At 41.0% G+C, this 20,396-nt stretch overlaps 2 protein-coding genes and 1 long non-coding RNA gene across 10 annotated transcripts in view; 2 read left to right on the top strand and 1 right to left on the bottom strand.

Annotated features, from left to right (window-relative positions):
* Positions 1–17,420, bottom strand: part of LOC310898608 — a 28,588-nt gene extending 11,168 nt beyond the window's left edge. For 3 of the 4 annotated variants that reach the window (XR_014583483.1, XR_014583484.1, XR_014583485.1), the window contains exons 1-4: positions 17,282–17,420; positions 16,667–17,177; positions 16,307–16,413; positions 10,365–10,518 (exon numbers count right to left, since the gene is read on the bottom strand). This is a non-coding gene — a long non-coding RNA (uncharacterized lncRNA). Of the gene's footprint in view, positions 1–10,364; positions 10,519–10,560; positions 15,706–16,306; positions 16,414–16,666; positions 17,178–17,281 lie in introns of those variants that run through there. The other variant, XR_014583486.1, reaches the window with a different exon arrangement.
* LOC310898604 (uncharacterized protein) lies at positions 13–14,616 on the top strand (the record flags this gene model as incomplete). 4 transcript variants are annotated; one of them, XM_083833908.1, is made up of 6 exons in its annotated part: positions 13–395; positions 1,482–2,720; positions 8,671–8,821; positions 12,526–12,596; positions 13,520–13,572; positions 14,454–14,616. In XM_083833908.1, the coding sequence occupies exons 3-6, from the start codon at positions 8,776–8,778 to the stop codon at positions 14,614–14,616; spliced, it is 333 nt and encodes a 110-aa protein (XP_083690034.1). In that variant the 5' UTR covers positions 13–395; positions 1,482–2,720; positions 8,671–8,775. The 4 variants fall into 4 exon arrangements, with proteins under 4 accessions (XP_083690034.1, XP_083690033.1, XP_083690032.1 ...); XM_083833907.1 differs by having other exon boundaries at positions 1,482–1,538; XM_083833906.1 differs by having other exon boundaries at positions 13–1,538.
* A 29-nt stretch (positions 17,421–17,449) lies between the features above and the next one.
* Positions 17,450–20,396, top strand: part of PTPN13 (protein tyrosine phosphatase non-receptor type 13) — a 115,233-nt gene continuing 112,286 nt past the window's right edge. The window contains exon 1 of one of the 2 annotated variants that reach the window (XM_083833852.1): positions 17,450–17,604. The gene's annotated coding sequence lies outside the window, so the exon portion shown is untranslated. Of the gene's footprint in view, positions 17,605–17,646; positions 17,916–20,396 lie in introns of those variants that run through there. The other variant, XM_083833854.1, reaches the window with a different exon arrangement.

Consider the following 20,396-nt stretch of genomic DNA (forward strand, 5'->3'; position numbering starts at 1 on the left):
TTGGGAAAAAAAACAAAACAAGAGTGTGCAGTACAAACAGTTTTTTAAAGCTGACAGAGCATGGCAGCCATGGTCATTCCAGCTTCGGCTTTGTCAGATGAGATCCCCTATCCCAGGCTGACATTGCACTCATCTTACTCCCCTGAATGTGATATTTGCAGAGCTGTACAGACACAGCTGCTCCCTTTATCAAGGAAGATGCTTGATACAAGCAAAGAGTGCCACCTAAAGGCAAATGTGCTGAAGGCTCCACGGAGAGCCAAATTCAGTGAACCCTTCAGCATGTAAATCACCTGCTTGTTGCATTTCTTCTCCAGCCAGACTGACCTTGGACAGTTCATCATGTACTTGATGGTCTGGAGCATTTCTTGGACAAAGCTAGTTCTACGTTTTCAGTAAGTTTTCATTATTTTTCGTTTTCCAATAAAAGCTATGTATGAAAGTGTATAAATCCCTCCCTTTAGTGTAGGAGATAACGACAAGGTGCTCAAATGAGCAGTACTGAGTGGTAGGTGATTGTGGCACTAAGCCAGTTCTGTGTGTGGGTAGATTTGGCCATCATTGATCTCTACAACATGATTTGGAGTTATTGAAGTAAAAGTCCACCAAAAAATAACAAAAATATTACTTTTTAAGCATTTTCAACTGTCTGGTCTGCATCCAAACTGAAATTACACAATGAAAACTTCTTCCAAGATAATGTTCAAAGATATAGCTAAATAGATGTGCTAGGTAAGGAAGCATCTTTTCCCTTTAGTTAGCTCAGCCACAAGGCAGCAGTGTAACAAGACACCGCTATCATGCAGGGAAATGGCTTCGTGTTAAGTTCTTTTAACCACAAATCTCTGCTCCAGTTGTTTTCGCTTTGTTTGTCTTTTTATACCCAGTTTTACAGATGGGCTTTCTCTGAACCATACCACGTGTGCCTTACTCCAGTTTCTGGTAACATTAACGACGGAGCTTTCTGACTTAACACCTTTTGGGATCTGTGCAGAACCTTTTTCTGGTTAAATTACTATACTTAACACAAAGCAATTCCAAAACAGGAATATGTTGCTCATCTCAGCCTCCTGTTCTCTGAGGACTCCTCTTTGGTGAGCTCTGCCCTGGTGCTGTATGGGCTGTCTCCAGCCACTCCAGCTGGCAACGAGGCAATATAGATTAAAAAAAAAAAAAAAAAAAAAAGTAGTGAAACTGGAAACTTAGGAGAAAAGAGTAAATACAGATCTTAAATGGCAACTTTTTCTAAAAATCACAAAAAAAAAGCAACACCATGGTATATGAATCTGTCATTGAGTCCATGTTTCCTGTGTTTAGAGGCTTTAGAGACTGACCAGTCTTATGTCCAGTGTGGTGTGTAATGCAGTAACATCTGTCTTGTTATCTAGGAACAACGTTTGTTGACTGCTCCTAGTACCACAAAATATACAGAGGTCAACCTTGTCATACTACTAATTATTCCTTGTAACAACTTCTTGTAGCAGTGGAAACAGTCAGGAGTGGCAGACTGAAGTTCAAAGAAATCAGACTTGACTACTGTGAGTAATGCTAATTTCAGCTAAGCTTTCCTTCAGATTTGTACAGTTGAGCCTGATGGTCCCATACAGAGTAAACAGTATAATATTCTAGAAACCATAAATCTTGACAAGTGATACAGTTTGTATCTTCTGGTTTTAAGTCTAGTGCGTTTATTTATTAGGGGCTACTCTGTCAGCTCAGGAAATGAGCCTCCTTAAAGATAATAGCATTCAGTAATTACCACATCTCTCATTTAACCATGTCAGAGGAGCTGCTTAAAATGGTGATTACATCTAAATTCCTGTTACTTTGCCCTTAAGAAGTATTGTAAGTCAAGAAAAAAAATGTTACTGCATCAACATTGCACGCTTGCTGTGATGACTTTGTACTTCATAGTGAAGCGCATGCAAGGAGTGGATACTGTCAATGATATGATGGTGTAGGTGATATTTAGTTAATATGCAGGTAACAGCTACATAATATATTAAGCGCACATGAGTTGGGTTTTTTTTTTTTTTCCACAAAAGAAAATTAAATGGAAGAGCAGCAGTCAGAGCAGTATCAACTACATCAAAAACTGCAATTAATTTTTCAAGATATCCTAACCAATTTATTTTTGTAAATCGGAATCTACTAAGTCCTGTATCAGGCAATGAGTTTGTATCAGGTTTTTTAAGTAAGAATTACTGGTGCATGTGTTTCACACGTCAGTAACTCATATCACAATGCTGAATATATTCAAAGGCTACTTAAGAGAGTAAATGACGTTATATATAGGCAGCAGTTGCTTTAAATTAGTGTGGTGTTTTGGAGAAATATCCCTGGAAACATTTTGGCACAATGGCTTGCCTTTTCTCTTTTTTCCACAACACTGAAACACAGCAATAGCCTTGCCCCCAGGTCACTGCACTGCAGAGGATATTTTACATTCTTTTCCTTTCATTCTTTTACTACAGAGGAGTTTGGTTGTCTCAATAGTAGTAACAAACTAATCTACTCTTGTGGCTTTTTTGCAATTACTCAAGTCTTTATGCGAGAAGAGTTTGGATTTTTCTTTTAGGGGCTTTTATGTTGAAAGAAAATAAAGCAGGTTGTTAAGGAATGTGGGACTATAGTTTCAGCCAAGCTGTGCAATTAATCAGGACTAATGAACTGATACGCTACTGGACTGTTGAGCAGCCGGTTGAAACAGCTCTGACAGTGTAAGTAATCCAGTTCTGATGCTGCGTTCAGCGTTTTGAACTGATGAATGACTGCCTGACAGCTGTGCTGGCTACAGTCATCACTCTTTTAGGAAATACCTCATTTAATGAGCACAATAGAACAAAGCAATACCTGCTAATTGGGAATGGTCTTACTGCAGCAATTGGATGTAAATAATACCAAATCAGAGGCCGGGTTCAATACCACGCGTGCTGCTGTAGTGCCAGGCTTTTGTGACTTCGTGTAAGATTACTGCCCCTGAAACACATGCACACAGGTTTGCGCTGCAGAGGCGCAGTGGACTCCCCAGCATTTCTCTCCATGGCAGGAGGACTCCGTTTCTGCACAGTGTTCTGAGAGCAATTGCCAGTGTGGGGGTAGTGGCCTTTGATGTCAGATAATTTGACTTGCAGGTTTTGCTTCAGTTGACATATGATGTTTTCCCTGGGGCTCAGTAATGTGAACTGGAATGTGTTTTTTTGTCATAGAGGCTAAGAACTAGTCTTTGGTTTGCCCGTGGGAGGGAGGCCTCCGCAAACAAACTCATATGGATTTCACCTACCCATCCACATAGTTTCAAACCTAAAAGACCGAGGCAGGCAGCTCCGAGTCTGGGAAAGAAAATCACTATTCTTCAACTGAGCAGGACTTAAAATAGCAATTAAAAGGACTAACATGACGGTGATAAAAGTACAGGGCGTGTACTTGTACCCTTTAAAGTTTAATCCATGTTCAGGCAAAACCTCCTCCACTGCCTAAGAGGAAATCTGGCAGGGGGAGGTCAGAATCAAGGTCAAACTTTATATACAGATGGAGGCAGTGAAAGAAACTGTTTAACAGCTGAGACTAAATGTAATTCTTTTCTGGAAAACAACTGAAGAAATAGCAACTGAAGCAATTTTGGCTTGTTTTTCGTTAGTATTGATTGTAACTGATTTTTTTCTGGCCTGAGAGGTAGGTAAATGCACCGTTCCTCTAGAGCAGTGCACTGTAAGAGTGTGAGAGTCCCATCCTCTTCTCTGCTCCCAGCTCCTGGAACTTCCATTCCAACTACCACCAGACTTTTCAGAAAAGAACACTCATTTCAGGAAATGACTTATTTATGTCTCCTGTCCTGAACCAGTTATATTTTTAGAAGGGAGGAGGAGGAAGGACACTGTATAGATTTTAAAGCTCCTCCGTATGAATAAATACTCCATGTATGATTGAAAATAAAAGCGAGTCTTTGAAATCTGAGCCATAGTATGGGCTGCTTTATAGACTTTTACCTCCTGAACATTGCCTTTTTAAGAGTACTATTATCATCACATGCAGCACAGCCATGTCCGGGGATTGCCCACAGGAGAATAGCTGAGCAAATAAAAAATTTCTGCCTTGCAATTCAGAGATACTGGATGCAATGTAGTTCTATGATTCTGTATTGTGCAAGTACTCTGGGTGGTGGTGAACATTAGACATGACAAGGTTTTCAGCTACTTCCTTCACTTCAGTTGAAGATTGAGTAATATATTGATCAAATATACTGAATTTGCTGCCAGGATAATTCTGCGAGTTTTTTTCTAATACTTTGGTATTCAAGACCTGTATAAAAATATTAGCTATCCTTTAGTATGTGGATTACAACTGTTTCTCTAATTACTCAAATCGATTTGCAACCACAGCCCTGAGGAAAAACTTTGTTTTTACTCTAGAGATTGCTCATAGTTTTTATATAAAGCTATAACCTTTATTTATTGACACATTAAATTAAAATGGAAATAGGAAGGTACTCTGATAAAAAGCAAAGTGCTTTTCATGCTGTATCCTGGACACTACTCTTCTTGCAATTTTATTTAGGATGCTAGATAAGAGTGAAATATCCCATTTCCAACAGCGTCTGAAGTTTCAACACCGTCAGGATTTTCCCTCAGGCAATAAAAATTTAATTAAGTTTTATGGAATGAAGTCCATAACTCTTTGGATATTCACATTAGATTTTGATAAAATAAATTCTATGGTTTTAAAAAGTAACATTGTATTTATATAGATTTAGGCTGTCAGGATGCCCATTTCGTTATCTATTGTGTGCTCCCATTTCACATACTACCGTCTTAAGAGTGCTGCCATACATTGAAGTTCGCTACTTGCATAAATGCTCCTGCTCTTTTCTTATCATCAGCGCCCCATGACTCCTCTTGTCTTACTGAAAATGCTACAAATCAGGACTGGCTATCTGTAAACATACCCTAAAACACATAACTCCAAAATGCAGCTTCCTAAATTGACAACTAAACTTCCTCAGAAGGCTGCATCTCCATTCAAAATCATGTGCGGCACACTAAGCATCTCCATCTTCTCCATCTGTTCTATAAAGAATAAGAGTGTCAAAATCAGGGATACTAAGATGCCCACTAAGGAACATCTGTTATGGTCATGATGCAGTTTTTTATTATTCTGCACCCAGTCTGAATTAAAATTTGCATAGGCTTCCCTGTATTTAAGAACCTGTAAAGCAGAATATTAATTTATTATCAATATAAAAAGATTAATTAAATTCCTACAGCATGGAATAAATAGAATTGAGAGTTGTTTAATTCAACTCTGAATGCTGAGCTGTGCAGGAGAATAGCAAGAGACTGAAGGAAAATTTATCTATAAAGTCAAAGCTGGTCCAAAGAAAATGGATGTATAAACATTTCACAGTGATGTCGGAATTTCCCATGTTTCACTCTAAACAAGTAATTCTGCAGGGCAGAACGGAAGAGGAGGCTTCCAAAAATGGGGTGTCTGTTAAAGGCTTGGCTGATATAAACACAGTGCATGTTGGGATGTTAACAATCTAGCGCTTTCCTCGACAAGCCTTTCTGCTTAGTGGTAAATTCCAGGTTGTCAGCCATGCTCATCTGTTTAGTTAAATACCATTACGGGACCTTGATTTTGGTGAGAACTGTGCTATTCCAGAGAGCTGTCTGTTCTGATGTTTTGAAGGAGCCAGGGGTTTTGGTCACAGCATGCATGCTTATGGCATGACAGCTCGGCCAAGAAGGTACTGTTCCACTGCAAATACTCAGAGCATATTATCCAAAATATAAAACAGTCCAACACCCAAGCATACAGATGGCAAAACAGACTGAAAGATTCAGTAACATGCTAAATCCATGTGCATTTCTGATTCTGTTCATTATTTGTTTTAAAAGTCAGAGAAAAAAAGTCCAGGGTGAAAAGGCAGCTGCTTTGTTTTTCTCCAGAGCGGAACAATGTGCATCCGACCACAGTCCCACATGTAAGGAATACCTTTCAGTTCTGCAGCATGGCCAAGACAATGCCAACAAAGTCAGCTGAGTTCCAGACTTTTCTTTAAAATTTAAGTCACTTTACTTAAACCATCTGTGGAGAGAGAGTAGTTTTGCAGTGAAGTGTGTTCTTGGGATACACAAGAGTATCTACAGTGTCAAGCCAGTTCTAAGTGGGCAGTATTCTAAAATAGCTGTTTCGGGATTACTGCTTGGCCAGTATTCTGTAATAGAAAGCACTTCAGCAGTGCAGTAAAAAAAATATCCTCTGGACCCCCTGCTGGGTAATAATTACACAACAAGGTAACAAGGACTACTGGGAGCATTAGCAGGTACAGTTAATCAGTGCAGCTCCACTGACTTCAGTGTATTTATGGCAGTATCAGTAAATGTTCTTGCTTGCAACATCTCCCTTCATTGCATTTCATTTTCTAGAACTGAATATTTCTAGCTATGCTCCCTGTGTTTCATAATGTACACGAACATTGCAAGTACTAGTTAGGAAAATGGAATAATGGCACTTTCACTGGTGTAGACTACTGCTCTTAAAGGAAACAAAAACTGTTATAAAATGAGATTTTCAAGGTCAAAAATCAAGTGGCTGCTGCACCACTGGTAAAAGCAACTTCCAGCTAGAGCAGGACAGAGAAGAGATGGGAAAAGATGAGCCAGCAGGTGGAAACGTACACGATGTTTAGAGTCAGAAGGTGAGATGAGTCTGTGAAGAATTTCAAACGCTGTAACACCAAGTTTAGTTGATCACAGGGATGGCTAAGGAGGCAATCGAGAATCAAGTTTTTTCATCCCAGTTCCTGGAGCAAGCACGTGATCGAGCCCCAGAACTGCAGCCTCCCTGAGGTCAGGAAGGCTTAGGAACACTGCAAGAGAGGAGTGTGTGCACAGGGCTGTCAGGCTGTGCGAGTGCAGGTCAGCATCAGGGGGACAGGACAGGAAACTTCCATCTGCTACTGCGAGGGGTAAGTCTGTTTTCTTCCGAGGGTATGTTTCAAAAGCAGATGATGTTGTTGCTGTGTTGGGGACACCAATTGTCAGTCAGTCATCTTCAGTGAAGTCTCCTGGACCAGGAACTGGACTGCAGTGGGTCAAGAGGAAGTAAATGCATACAGCCCAAATGCCTGCTGATGAGTTAGTGGCTCATGCACGTGGTATTTTTCAATTTATGAAGACTTCCCTATGCTTTTTTTCGTGTGTGTGTGTTATTTCTGCCCTTGAAACACAAGGATAACTCTAACTAAAGGACTTCAGAAGAAAAAAATCCTTCCCCACACAGTGGAATTTTGGAAGGAATTCCCTTTTTTCCGCGTTTTCCAAATTACTTACTGAGACTGCTTTGGTTCTCCCTTGTTTTTCTGCTTGAGTACTTTTCTTCTGAGTACTATTTTATGCATAGTGATTCTTGGGGATCTCAGATTTACAGCACAAAAAGCAATATATTTTTTTTTCTTAATTGCTAGGTACCTCTGCTTTTAGCCCCCAAATTTGGGTTGTCTACTCATGGAGCAGCAACCACAGCATTTGACTTGGGTGTGCAGTCACTTTGTCTGCTTGAATACTTCTGAAGACTGAATACGTAAACAATACTTGTTCTGAACATACATGAGCCATCTTCAGGCTCATGTTTATTTATGCACACTACCGATCAGACAAATTAGAAAATAAGTTCACAATTTACATGCTGCGAAATCACAAAACAGAGGGCAAACTTCTCCAGCTAAATACTTTGGCAACTTTTGAGCTTATGTACTTTCAATTCTCAGACTTGTTCTACTTACCGGGTAAGTTTCTTGAGCACTGCTGGCAGAAACTAGCCTACTGTCAAAAAGACGATAGCCGACTGGTATTAAAATCATGTAATGTCACATCTGCTTCTTTTTAGGAAAAGGAAAATCTATGATGTGATAATGGTACCACTGGATACAAAAAAAAAGTCTCTTGTATAAAAGAATGCCAGGCTTGCTTATATAAAACTGACTGTTCCTATTGGTATAAGGCAGCCATACCAGCACTATTTTTTAAAATACCAATATATTTCTATAGGAAGAGGGAAAAGTTCTTCAAATTTTCAGTGACTCCTGATGAACTTATTTTCCATAATTCAGGTTTTGACGTCCACTCTTAGGCACCCTAAAAAATGTGGATACTCTCCTCTGGTGATTTCATATATAATGTTATTCCTACAGCTATTTAGCAATTACAAGCTCATTTAGATTAAAATAAAAAATGAAAATTACCTTCTTCCCTACTTTGTTGCCTGCGTGTGCATAATATATGGTTAAGTTCGCTTGTCTAAGTCTGTGCGTGATAAGCCCTGGAGACGATACTTCTATTTAAAAGTGGTAAAGGAAATAATTGATGCCAAATAGTTTCCTGTAATAGAAAAGACTTCTCCCCAAACACATCTAGCGAAGGGTTTAGGCCAAAGTCTGATCCAGCTGCAGATGCAAAACCCCCTTATCTGAAGCTTCATTTTGAACTGTCATGTTAAGCAGGTAAGTTTACAACAGACTTGGTCACAGTGCGTTTGCATGCATCCCCTTGATTTTCGCTTTTATTTTTTAACAGGAAACTAATAGAGTGTGCTAGACATTTTGCTTCACTTTTTTTTCCCTATTGTTTTAATGTTTCTCCTTTTTTTGTTCTACTGGTTGAATGAAAGCTGGCCAGCTTCTGCCTCCACCTATGAGACTTCAAGTCAAGACTCACCAGGGTCTTTCAATGATGACAACTCCTTCAAACTCTTGATGTACTAGCACTTTTCAGAATGCTGGGCAAATACTGTTTCATGGGGAAGCCTCACAGCATTAAAGGTATGTATAAATTAACCTTCTTCAACTTTCCCAGTTCATTTCTGGCTAATTACAGTCCAGTCACACAGAAGGATGTCCCCATTTGGTCTGAGAGCAGGAGCGGTCAAGGTTGTGACAGCTCACACCCTGCTTTTATTGACAGCAAACTCCGTTGCGGGATAACTGCTGCCTACCACATTGGTGCATTAAGTTCTGGTTCTCCAAAATCCTTGGCACCAACTCTCGAGAGGACCATTCGCTACTGATGGTCTGCAGAAAGTGCAAAGCGTCTGCACTAAGAACCATCTCTGTCCAGTTATATCAAAAGTACAGAGCTGGGGTGAAATGAAGGAGTAAGGACTGCATGCAATGGCAGAACATGAAAATATGTGTAGTCAGGGAAAACAGGAGTCATTACAGAAATGGTCTATCACTATGCAAGGCATAGTCCTTAGCAGGACAGAAAAATGCGGTAACTAGAAAACGTACTACTGCTCTGTTTCTAAGCCTGAAAATAGCCTGTTCCGCCTGAAGTTGTCAAAGTACTTATCAATGGAGAACCTTTGCTACGTGAGGATCAGAAAATATGTTGTGGAAAAACATATGCCATTTTTTTTCTCCAGAAGTAATGGCAATTTCCCTGTTCTGACCTCAAGCAGATCTACTGTGATATGCATCACAGGGTACTACATGTTATTTGTACTCGTGTGGTCCAAGTAATAAGAGCACTCCATTAATGACAACCTCTGTACATCTTTCCTCCAGCTTTGACTGGTAATGTGGTTATGCTTTCTGATCACGGCATGCTATGATTTGAATATACCCCTTTGATATATTTTGCATTCATGGTAAGTGTGTATTCCTTGGGGCACAATTATTTTCTGTCTCCCTGCACTGTGATAAATTTCACAGAGATGTGGACAATGCAACCAAATCCTAGCACAAGAAACAGAAAAAAAAATGTTTTCTGCTTAAACACTTGAAATTAAACACTTGAAAAAGCTTCTTTGAGAACTATCATTTTAGAATGAGACTGTTCTTTGCACTGGTGGTAACAAGACAGATAATGTCCCTTTGGTGTGTGTTTTTCATTCTGCAGATGCCCAGGCACAGATTACGCTGTCCTGGCACACAGCAGACACTTGATTTAGCAGACTTCCAGTCCCAGCTCTACAGCTGTCTTGTACGTGCCTGCCTTCAGCGCTGCTACGCACGTGGCAGACAAGCACAGTGCCTCGAGTCTCGTTACCAGAGGTGTGCCTGACAGCCTCCTGACATGCCCCTCAGCCTGTTGCACCAACCCGCACTCTGTCCCCACAGATGCCACTCTGGTCTGCTCTTGCAGCTTCTATCCAGCCTTTCCACACACATCTCCCTTCATAGCTCTGAGCACGTGACAGTTTCAGCCCCAGCAACCCAAATTCCAGCCAAGCACTCAGCCTTTCACAATGTGTATCCAGCTTGTGAACTACGTACCCAGCCGCAGTACCTCTCACTTTTGGTCAGCAGTCTTTATCTGGGGAGAAAAGCAGGCAGAAGGAGCAGCTATGGCCTGAATTCTTACCTCTTTAGGGTGCGTGTGCTGTCCCAGACAGGTGATACAGGAGCATTTGGTGGTTTTGCTGTTATACAGCCTCGGTCTCTGTTCAGTGTTGATGCTGTGCTACGGACTGCTGTTGTCTGAGGAAAGAGGAGCTCTGTTGGTATGCCGCTGTTGTCTGAGAAAAGAGGATGCATAAGGGGCTTGATGATGCTATGAAAAGGCAGGTAGCACTGCATGATATTGCATTGGTCCACTGTATATTGTTATTTGTTGTATTAAAGCATTCAGCCATCATGGCATGTTTAATGACAAAGACTGAACGTAATTGACATAAGATCCATTCCATAAGTGAAAAGTAGTTATTGCAATTAGTCATGTGATAAGTACACCTGGAACATTTTATGCTTGGATTCTTTAAAATATAAGCTGCCAAAGAGAATGAGGTATGGTTTCTTTGATTTTCTTAGGTGGCACTGGTAAACTGGTTACATTGGTGTCAAGCTAAAGAGTTTCAAACTCAGAACGATAAAAGTTGCTCAAAAAATCAGAACGTTTTTGCATGCTGACTCTGCCTGTATGCACTAGGTTCTGTTGCAAATGTAGCCTGAAATGCTCCCTGCATGCAATGCCCTGTAATTTCTAAATGTGCTGCGTAAAGATTTTATTTAAAAGGATAAACTCGTGGTTCCACCATAAGGAAGTAGTTTACAAAGAAGCCCTTTGAAATTTAAATAAGACAGTCTTCTACCTGACGATCTCCACAGTTGCAGGGAGAAAAGGGTATGTTTTATATTCAAAGTAGCGCAGGACGTATTATGAAAGGTAGGGAAGTGAAAACAGATGAGTAACTACTGCTATGTGTAGCCAGAAGAAAACCTACCAGCAATTAAGCAAGAGGCAGATTCCTTCTGGACTACCAGCTCTTCTGTAGGAAGAGCATGAGAGTGGAAGTCAAAACACATCATCTTGAGTGCCAGTGCTTTGCACCAGGTTTCCTGTGTAACCCAGAATATGTCAGGTCACGCCTTGGTTTTTCCTCTTTGGAAATGTGAATGGTATTACCTTACCTTACGTGAGATTTAGCATATTAGTATAGGAACTGCTTTGAAAGTTTCAAGAGGCAGGAGCTACAGCTGTGAGAATATTATCATTCATACAATGACACATGAAATGACACAATCGGAACTGTAAAGTCAGAATTGAAAATTACGTACTTCATTAACGCTCGACACACGTTGTCAAGTGTTCCCTTCACTGGGTATCAGACAATAATGTGGCTTTTAGAAGACAGAAACTTTTCCAGGGGTGTGTTTCTATTGCAAGCTGTTTTCTGTCTCTGCTTGCTCTAAAAGTAATTTATGACCAGGGGATACTGAAGAAATTTCTCTTTAGGGTTAATGACTGTTATACGTTCCGCTAAGATTTCCAGCTCTAGAAATACATAGTACAACAGCAACATAAAAGGCACAGGCTGTCCAACATACTGCTTCATACTTCAAAAATAATTTCCAGTTAACAAAGCAGTAAAATGTCATTAGGAGAAGCAATGAAGCTAAATAGAACTAGGAAAGAAGTTTCTAAAAATGATCTACATGAAAAATGTAATTATTTTAATCACCAGAGTAAATGTGGAACTCCTACAGATGTTCACATGCAATTCACACTGAAGTTAGCTAGTGGTTGACATACTCAATATGCCTATGATTAGATACATATTACTGAAAATAAAACTTACAGAACTAGAGGGATGCCCCTAACTCTGTGTGCAGAGTTCACTTCTTTAAAAGGAGCCTTGATTTATAAGTTGTGAGACCAAAACTAACTGGTAAGGACTTGCAAGAAAAGTAATACTGCCATGGCAGCTTGGTGATAGTAAGCAATTAGGAAGTAAATGCGAAGTGTTGAAACAACGCCTGCACAAATGCACAGACATACAATTATTCCAATACAATTAAAAGTAACCCAATTCAGTAGGCAAAACTGTGTGGAAAAGCTGTAGCTTCTCCAGATGAAATCAGTCCCTTTAGTTTGACAACATAAGTTTCAATTAATTAAGAAAATAGACAACAAAAAAAAATAACAACATCATAATCAGATATCCCAGCAAGTGAGTGACTTTTTAAAAGCTTGTATTTGTACAAGTCAAAAAACGTATACTAAAATAAGCCTTTTTCTTATACAGGAACACAGAGGCATTTCTTAGGAACAGAGCAACTTTTTGGAAAAAGTAATTCACAGCTTGTTACGACAAATGTGAGTAGAAGCACAAACGACAGTAGATTGTACCATATATGGGTGAAAAAATTGTCTCCTCTAGAGGCAGATTATGGTCGCTGTAACATCAGTATAAATCTGGAGTATAACTCTGGTGTAATTCCCCAGATTTCAGTGTAAATACTCTGGTGGAACAGAGAATAGCAGCATGCAAAATGAGAACTATACCTTTAAGAGATTTGCAGAAGGACAGAAGAGATTTTGCTGAATATGGAATTACATTCTGGCACCATTAAAGGGAGTACAGTATTTCTAAGGCATCATTTTCTTATTTTTTCTTCTTTTGACTTTCTCTTAATTCTTTCAGAGGTTTTTACAGAGATTCCACTTTAATTCTCTGTTTCTCTCACTGTGTTTCCCTGAAGTCTATATTTGGTCTTCTTTGGCTGGTTGTTTTAAAGAATTTAATTCAAAAGACGTTTACATCATTGTCTCCTATCCTGATCTCGTCATCCATCAACTTTTCCATCTTTACCAAGATACCATTTCACTACCTGTAATCTCAGCTGTCTCTTTCTCTCTGTCTTGCTGCTACCCAAAAATGTAATGGTCCGATTTTGTCATTGAAAAGATGATACTGGGAATGTGAAAAGCATAAAGAAAACACTAAGTGCAATTTCCAGGACCAGAGTATTTTGTATTACTATTTGTAATAATATTTGTATTAATTTTGTATACTTTTTATTAAAAAAAAAAAAAGTTTTCCAATCATTTCTGTCAACTTAGAAAATTCAGATCAGATTCAGCAGAAAAAATTAGGTGACTAGACTTATCAATCGCAACAGCTCAGTGTGAAAGCGTAACAAAAAAGTGCACGAATGCCTTTTTGGATCTACATACCAGAGCTGTTTGCCTGCAGAGATTCACTTACTAAAACTGTCATTATGCAACTTTTATTGCAGGACATCAAAAACAGAAATAAGGATGACCACCAAATGATAAAATTTACCGCCAGGTAAGCAGGCTTTCTGGTTGACATGTGAGTACTGAAGCTCACTGCAAAATATAAAGCTGCCATTTGTGCAAATAAGGTCATTATTCATTTAATGGAAATAGGAAGCTCTTACCATGCTTAACAAATTTCTGCTATCACTTCTACACAGGATGATGCTAAGTTGCGGTGCAGCAGTAGGGCAATGTACTTAGTGAAGATAAACACAGTGCTTTTAGATTTTGGACAGCTGCAGCAAAAGAATATTCCGAATCCAAATTGTCTGCCTGGCCTTTAAAATTTGGTCACCTGAAAGTCATTAATTATGGAATTAATAGAAACATGTCAATTTGGGAAAAAAAATCTGTCTTTTCTCCCCCCACCGGCTGCTTGTCTAGACTCAGCTCTGTCCTTCCACACAATCTCGCTACTGTTATGTGAGAGCCTTTTCTTCCAAATAGGCTGGAGTCTGGGACAGCCTTTGTGTATTTCCCAGCCTTGGTGACCCTTCATCTCATTTCAAATCTCAAATAAAAACAACTCCTTTTCTCCTCCTCTCCCTATACATTTTAATGTCTCTCTTCCGCTGCTCTGATTTAACTCTTGACTGTAATATTCCCAAACAAAACCTTCATTAAGATAGACTCCAAAGTTGAATGCAGGAAGGACCTGTTTGAACAAGTAGTTTCTGTCTGGGCAAGATTGTTCTCTACCATATATTTACAACTGTTTCAACCAGTCTGCTTTTAAGTATCTACAGCTAATTAGATTCTGAATATTAGATTTTCTCCAAGATTATCCTTCAGAGCTGTAAGACTTACTATAGGAGAGATTTTCCTAGTAAAATCTATTTTTTTTCTTTCTTAGCTGGCACATACATAACTAGAATCCCAAATATGTTTCAGGTTTCTTTTCTGCAATTGTACTGCTATAGAGCCTGTGAGCACACTTGAAATCTCATTGGCAGTGGCCTACAAGAAAGGTTTCATTACAGGTAGGGAGCCAAAATTACTTTATTTCTCACAGTGGCATTCAGCCTCATCAAATGTTTGTAGCCCTGTCCCTTGATTGTCATTTAGCCAAAGAATATAAAAATGGCTAACATTTTGGAAGGGATTTGTGCATGAAGCTGCCAAACTTCAGATACCATTGAGTGCTTTTTGAAAATAGGTTCCTGTTTGGGCACCAGAACTGGGAGACGCCCAAAATTAATTGTCACTTTTGAAAATCCCAGACAGTCACTGCACTTAATCTTTCTCAGAGATTTAATCTTTCTTGTATTTCTTTTTGCTGCTTCTTTCTCAGCCACTCATTTCAGTTCTTTAGGATCTTTCCGATACTGCAAGGACAACACCTCACAGTCTAAGTAAAAAAGAAGGTGCTTTGCTGCCTAAGAACTTGTGTGTGAATTGCCCTAAGATGCAGCTGAGTTAGGCTTTCCTTTTTGTTTTAAATGGTTTTCGTTAGTTGCAAAATGTGCATGGTTAGACTTAGTCTTCCTCTAAACTGACCTTTAAAAGTACACTGGAGCATGCTAAACAATTTTTGACTCCCAAGTTACCCATGAGCATGAGATTAAGGGAGGGTGCTGGTTTATGTACAGGTTTTGTCCTGATACATAGCCAAGGTGTGGCCAGACATGTCCCAAACCAGGAACATGGAGGTGCTCTTGACTCCCCCAGTTGAGACATATAGAAAGGCACACCTGTTTATTAAGGAGGTTTCAACAAGAACAAATAATGTGATTTGGCATCTTTTTTTCTAGGCATTGATGTACTACGCTATGCAAAAGCACTGAGTAAATGATGCAAGGGTTTGAGGTGGAATAATTGGAGTATATTTATTTGCCAGACACTCTGTGCAGAAGAAAAGTTAAAGTTTTGTAGATGTAGCTAGCATGGAAACTTCCTCTGATCAGCTAAGGAAAAAGTCATGCTCTGGAATCTATTAAGTGCTGGCATTGTCAGTCTTCCCAGTAAATATACATAGCGTTCACGATAAATGACAGAAATACCGCACTGACAAAAGCCATTGTGTTTTTCCACAGTGGAGACAGTCCAAGGCGTCAGTCTTCGTGCACAATGTGTTGTCTTTCTTTTAGTCGGTGATATAAGAAGTCTCTAAAGCTACGGCAATGCTTTTCATGTATTTGCATCCCTGTAAAATGCATAGTAGGTGAAGATGGAAATTATATTTTCCATTGATCCTAAGCTCCAAGTTTCCTTGTTCAAGATAGTTAATTAAAAAAAATAAAAATTAAATAGTCTAATGAGATAATCGTTAAGGTATTCACACATTTACAAGGCTAAGGAAAACAGTGTCCCAAACAGATGCTTATTAGTAGGATATAGAACAAGGAACTAAATCTTGTTTAGAAGAAAGTAAATTACAATCAAATTTGCAGTCTTTTAAGAGAGGTGACTTTTGGGGGAGGAGGCTGCTTTATTCAGAGACATTCTAGTACAAGAAGGTAATATTGCCTTATTACGTAGGCTGAGTTTTAACACATCTGTAAGTCCTGTTTAACTCATTACGTTTACCTCAAGTAATAATGTGTCTTTGCAAAAAACATTTCCCTACAAAGAGACCTTTCTATGCCCCATTTTCAAACAAAGTAAAAAAGATTATATAGTAACTTGTTATCAACTATAAATTGACCTGAAGCATAGAAGCAGAGTTTGGGGATAAAATCTACTGCAGATCGTCAACATCCTTTAAAAAATAAAAATAAAAAATCTTCTCTCAGTAAGAGACTAACCTGTAGAATGAGGAGGTGGGCCCTTGCCGTGGAAATGTATAAGTGTACAGAGACCAAAATAAGCTTTCTTCTTGTTCACAAGGTGGATAACAATATAATGAGTTCACCTTAAAATGTAAATAGATAGTTATCAACTTAAGAAACTTGTATTACAAGAAAACAGTATTTAAATTACATAACTAACATCTCAGATTACTGTAGTCTCTTAAAATGTTAATTAGCTCTACCATTCATCTTTATATTTATTATGACTTACACAAAGTCAGTGACACTATTACTTATGGCAGACTCACTTTCATATCGAGCCCTTAATACCGCAGTTAGCACAAAGGAATTTGTATTTAATGATGCAACACTTACGGCAAAGCATTTTATTTGCTCTCAAGTAATCGTTTCCACACAAATGTTTCAGGAGAAAAATAAACAACTCCTCTTGACTATCATTCTGAAGAAAGTTCATTGGAAAGAAGTGAAATGGGGATGTTTTTTGCACCTCAGCTACTGGTCTGTCACTGCCGCTGGCCTGACAGGAGCCTGCCATTAGGCACCCCCAGAGACGCTCCAAGATGGCTCCAGCCACCAACCTCGCCTTCAGAACGGGTAAAGAAGGCAGTTTTCTGAGGTAACTTCACCTCACCAAGCAGGCCTTCTCACCAGAACGCGTCTGACGTGCTAAAAAGGAACGGTCATGTCTGAAAACTGGGCCACGGACGAATCTTTTTTTTTTTTTTTTTGACCAATTTAGCTATGCTGTAGCTGATGGTCGGCTCCGTCGTTTCACCTTCCCTTCGCTATCCCCTAGAGTCTACAGGACACTGTCCCACCACGTCAGGCATCAGCGCTGCCATTTTATGGACCAGAACCGAGGTAACTGTTAAAGAAAAAAAAAAAAAAGGAGGGGGGCAGAGAAGGGCAGTTGGGGCCAAGCGCAGGTTGCCGTTAGCGGCGCCACGGCTGCGCCAGTCCTCAGGTTACCTTCGAGCCGGGGCCGGGCCTGTGTGAGCAGCTCCCCGCCGCCTCGGGGGCGTGAGGGAAGGAGGGAAAGGAAGGAGGGCGGCGGCTAGCGGCGGGGAGCGCTGAAGGGAGGAGGAGGAGAAGGGAGGAAAGAGGGGAAGGATCGGCGGGGCGGGGAGCGCGGCCGTGCCCGCCCCTCAGCGCCGTGAGGGAGAGGGGCGCCGCGGGAGGAGATGCTGCTGCTGCGCCCTGACGGCCTCCCCCCGCTGCCTCCCAGCCGCCGGCCGCACGGCTCCGCCAGCGCTGCTGAGGGCTCCTCGCCTCCGTCGCCCTGAAGGCGGCCGGTAAGTGCGCGGCCCCCGGGAGGAGGAGGAGGGAGGGAGGCAGGCTGCACAAAGCTCGGCGGCTGCTGCGGGTTCGCCCCTGCGGCTGAGGCGGGCTCTGAGTCCCGGCCCCACGCGCGTTGGGGTCCCCGGGAGGAGAAGAGGAGGCAAGGAGAGGAGCAGCCCGCTGCAGGGGGACGCTCTTCGCTCCCCCAACGCTTTTGGAGGGGCAGAAGCGAGGTCTGAACCTATTGGTCGGCGCTGAGTAGCAGCGTAGGTTTCGCTGGCGCTTTATCTCCTAGCAATCGACAGACACCTCCGCAAACCGCAGGGTAATCTCTCGCATATTCGAGATTGTGTCATTCTCCTTAAATTGCATGTTTGAAACAACAAAGGCAGTGACTTCATAGGGAACCGCCAGGAGCTGCTACATACCCCTCCCGTTTATTGGGGAAACATTTGGGAACCGGTTTGGTTTTGTAGGTGGGATGTGAAGTAAAAGTAGGACGTGAAAACTGTGAAGTTGGTTGCAGTAATCTGTGTCTGGGCGTCTCATTAAGGCGCGAGATGTGGAGAAGGGAGGCCGAAAGTCCTGTGTGGAAGGAGCTAGCAGGGGCTGGAGCCATCATGGGCGCATGAAGCCCTTTCAGTGGGAAGGGAGCGCGTTTGGTGGACCTGGGTCCGAGTCCACAGCTTTCCTCGGGGTCTGATCATCAGGTGAGAAGGCCGGCACCGAATGTGTAAGTCCTTATGTGTCTTGGCTTCCAGCTTGTTCCTTTGGGCTCAGGCTGGTGGAGTAAGGATTGCGGAGAAGGCTTGCTGTCGGTGTTCAACTTGAGTATCAGGCCTCTTCTGGCAATGCCAGTCCATCTTTGGATGTCTTGAGACACGTTTTAAAGAGGTTTCAGCAACAGTTGGAATCAGCCAGTACAGAGATACAAATAGGAAAACAACTTGAGCGTTTTGGTTCTTGTGCAAGAAGTACCGATGAGGAAAGAGTAAATCTGGTCTTAGAATCTTTTGTTTGGTAGTGCAGTTACAACAGATTTTGCCACCACTCCTAGTGCTATCAAACATGCCTATCTGTTCAGCTTTCATACTGGGCATTTGTATTTCATCTGGAGTGCCTCTTTTCCTGCCAACAAGCATGTCTCTCCATAAACAGCCTTTATATGTAAGCATTATTTTAAAGGAAGAAAAGAACGACAACAAGAGAGAAATTATATAGTGAAGTTAGACTGTAGGGTTTCGTTACTCATTATTTAACCCTGCTATCTTGTCTGATGACTAGAAAAGTACATGAATTCCCCCTGTAATGAGATGTTTCTTTCACTGTTGCCCGATAAAAAACAAACCTTGTGTACATAAGGGGTTTTGTACTGATATATTTTTTTTAACTGTTGCTCTGAATGCATAGGATGCATTATAAACTCCACGGGGAAAGTATTTGTACATTAATATCTTTGTTTCTTTAAACGTGCCTTTGCATGGCCTAGTTGAGCCTGACATGTGTAAGGCACCGAAGGGTCTGTGTTTATATTTCAGCTGCTTTAGGGTGATCTGTAGATTTTTTTTAGTGGAAGGTATGGTTTTGAATATACAAATTAAGTTGGAGGATTGGGGTTAAAAAGTTACCAGGTGGAACAGGAGACAGGCTGTATCACAGAGTGCTGTTAGAACAGCTTAATTAAAAAAGTCTCACAGTGCTGACATGGTTGTTGAGAAGAGCTGGAGGCTGAGAGCCACGAGTTCGAGGACGCTCAAGTGGATGGAAGAGTGTGTGGCACTGGGAAGTATCTGTGGGATAAGGATGGGCTGAGTGTGAAAGGAGGACTGAGTGCACAGCATGTGTTTTCACCAGGGAGGCAGGCTGTGTGGAGAAGGTGGGATTTAGTAGTTTATTCACAGCTTTATAGACCCCTGGAAGTACAAACGTGCCACGATATGGATGAGTTCTTAATAAACACTGCAACAGGACATCTACAGCTGTGATAACTTGTGCATAGCATTGCTGTTTTGCATGCCCCCTGTGCAGAAGCCTAGGTGAGGGAGGAGATTCCTGCCCGGGGGGAGTTGTCAGGGCACGGGTGTTGCGTTTGCCCATTCAGTGAGAGGGAAGGTGGTGTGTTTGCCTTGTTTTGCTGTTTTTCCTTTAGAGGGGGATTTCTCAGCCATGTGCTTCTTGGAAATATGGGTTAAGTATCACACCAAAGGACTGCAATTTGAAACACACAGCATTTTATCAGTTGACTCACTTAAAAGCACAGCAAAGCAAGTATTTTAACTTGAACAAGTAGAACAGGAGACAGATCTGAAATAAATTGGCACATAGCTGTTTTCCTCCCAACCCAGTGTGGGTCTGAGAAATAATAATTAGCAGTTGTGTAGCACAATAAATCTTCAAAGTGCCTTCAAATCTTAATCAGCAAACCCTAATAACATGCTGTTCCTGCAAGAAAGGTAAGTAAGTAATTAGGCAGATAGAATGGAACTGGGCAGATTCTTCAACGGAATTTATTGTTGGAGCTCCAGTCACTTGGACAAAGCTCTTCTTTATCACCCAAGCCTCTGAATACTGCTGTGCATTAAATGTCCTCAAATATTTACACGTTGAAATAGCCAACTGCATGGCCTGGGGAGTCTGGTTGAGATAAGAGATAGTCACCCTCTTGCTTGAGCGCTCTGCAGTCGCGGAGATCTTGGTCCGAAGAGTCTCCCTAGTGTTTGTTCCAGAGCACCTGTCAAGATTTGGTCACTCGAACAAGAGTGGCATCAGCTCTTTAAGGGAAAAGGATTTTATTTTGAAGAGCTTT

This window comes from Anser anser (assembly GCF_964211835.1).
Source record: "Anser anser genome assembly, chromosome: 4".
NCBI classification, from domain to species: domain Eukaryota; kingdom Metazoa; phylum Chordata; class Aves; order Anseriformes; family Anatidae; genus Anser; species Anser anser.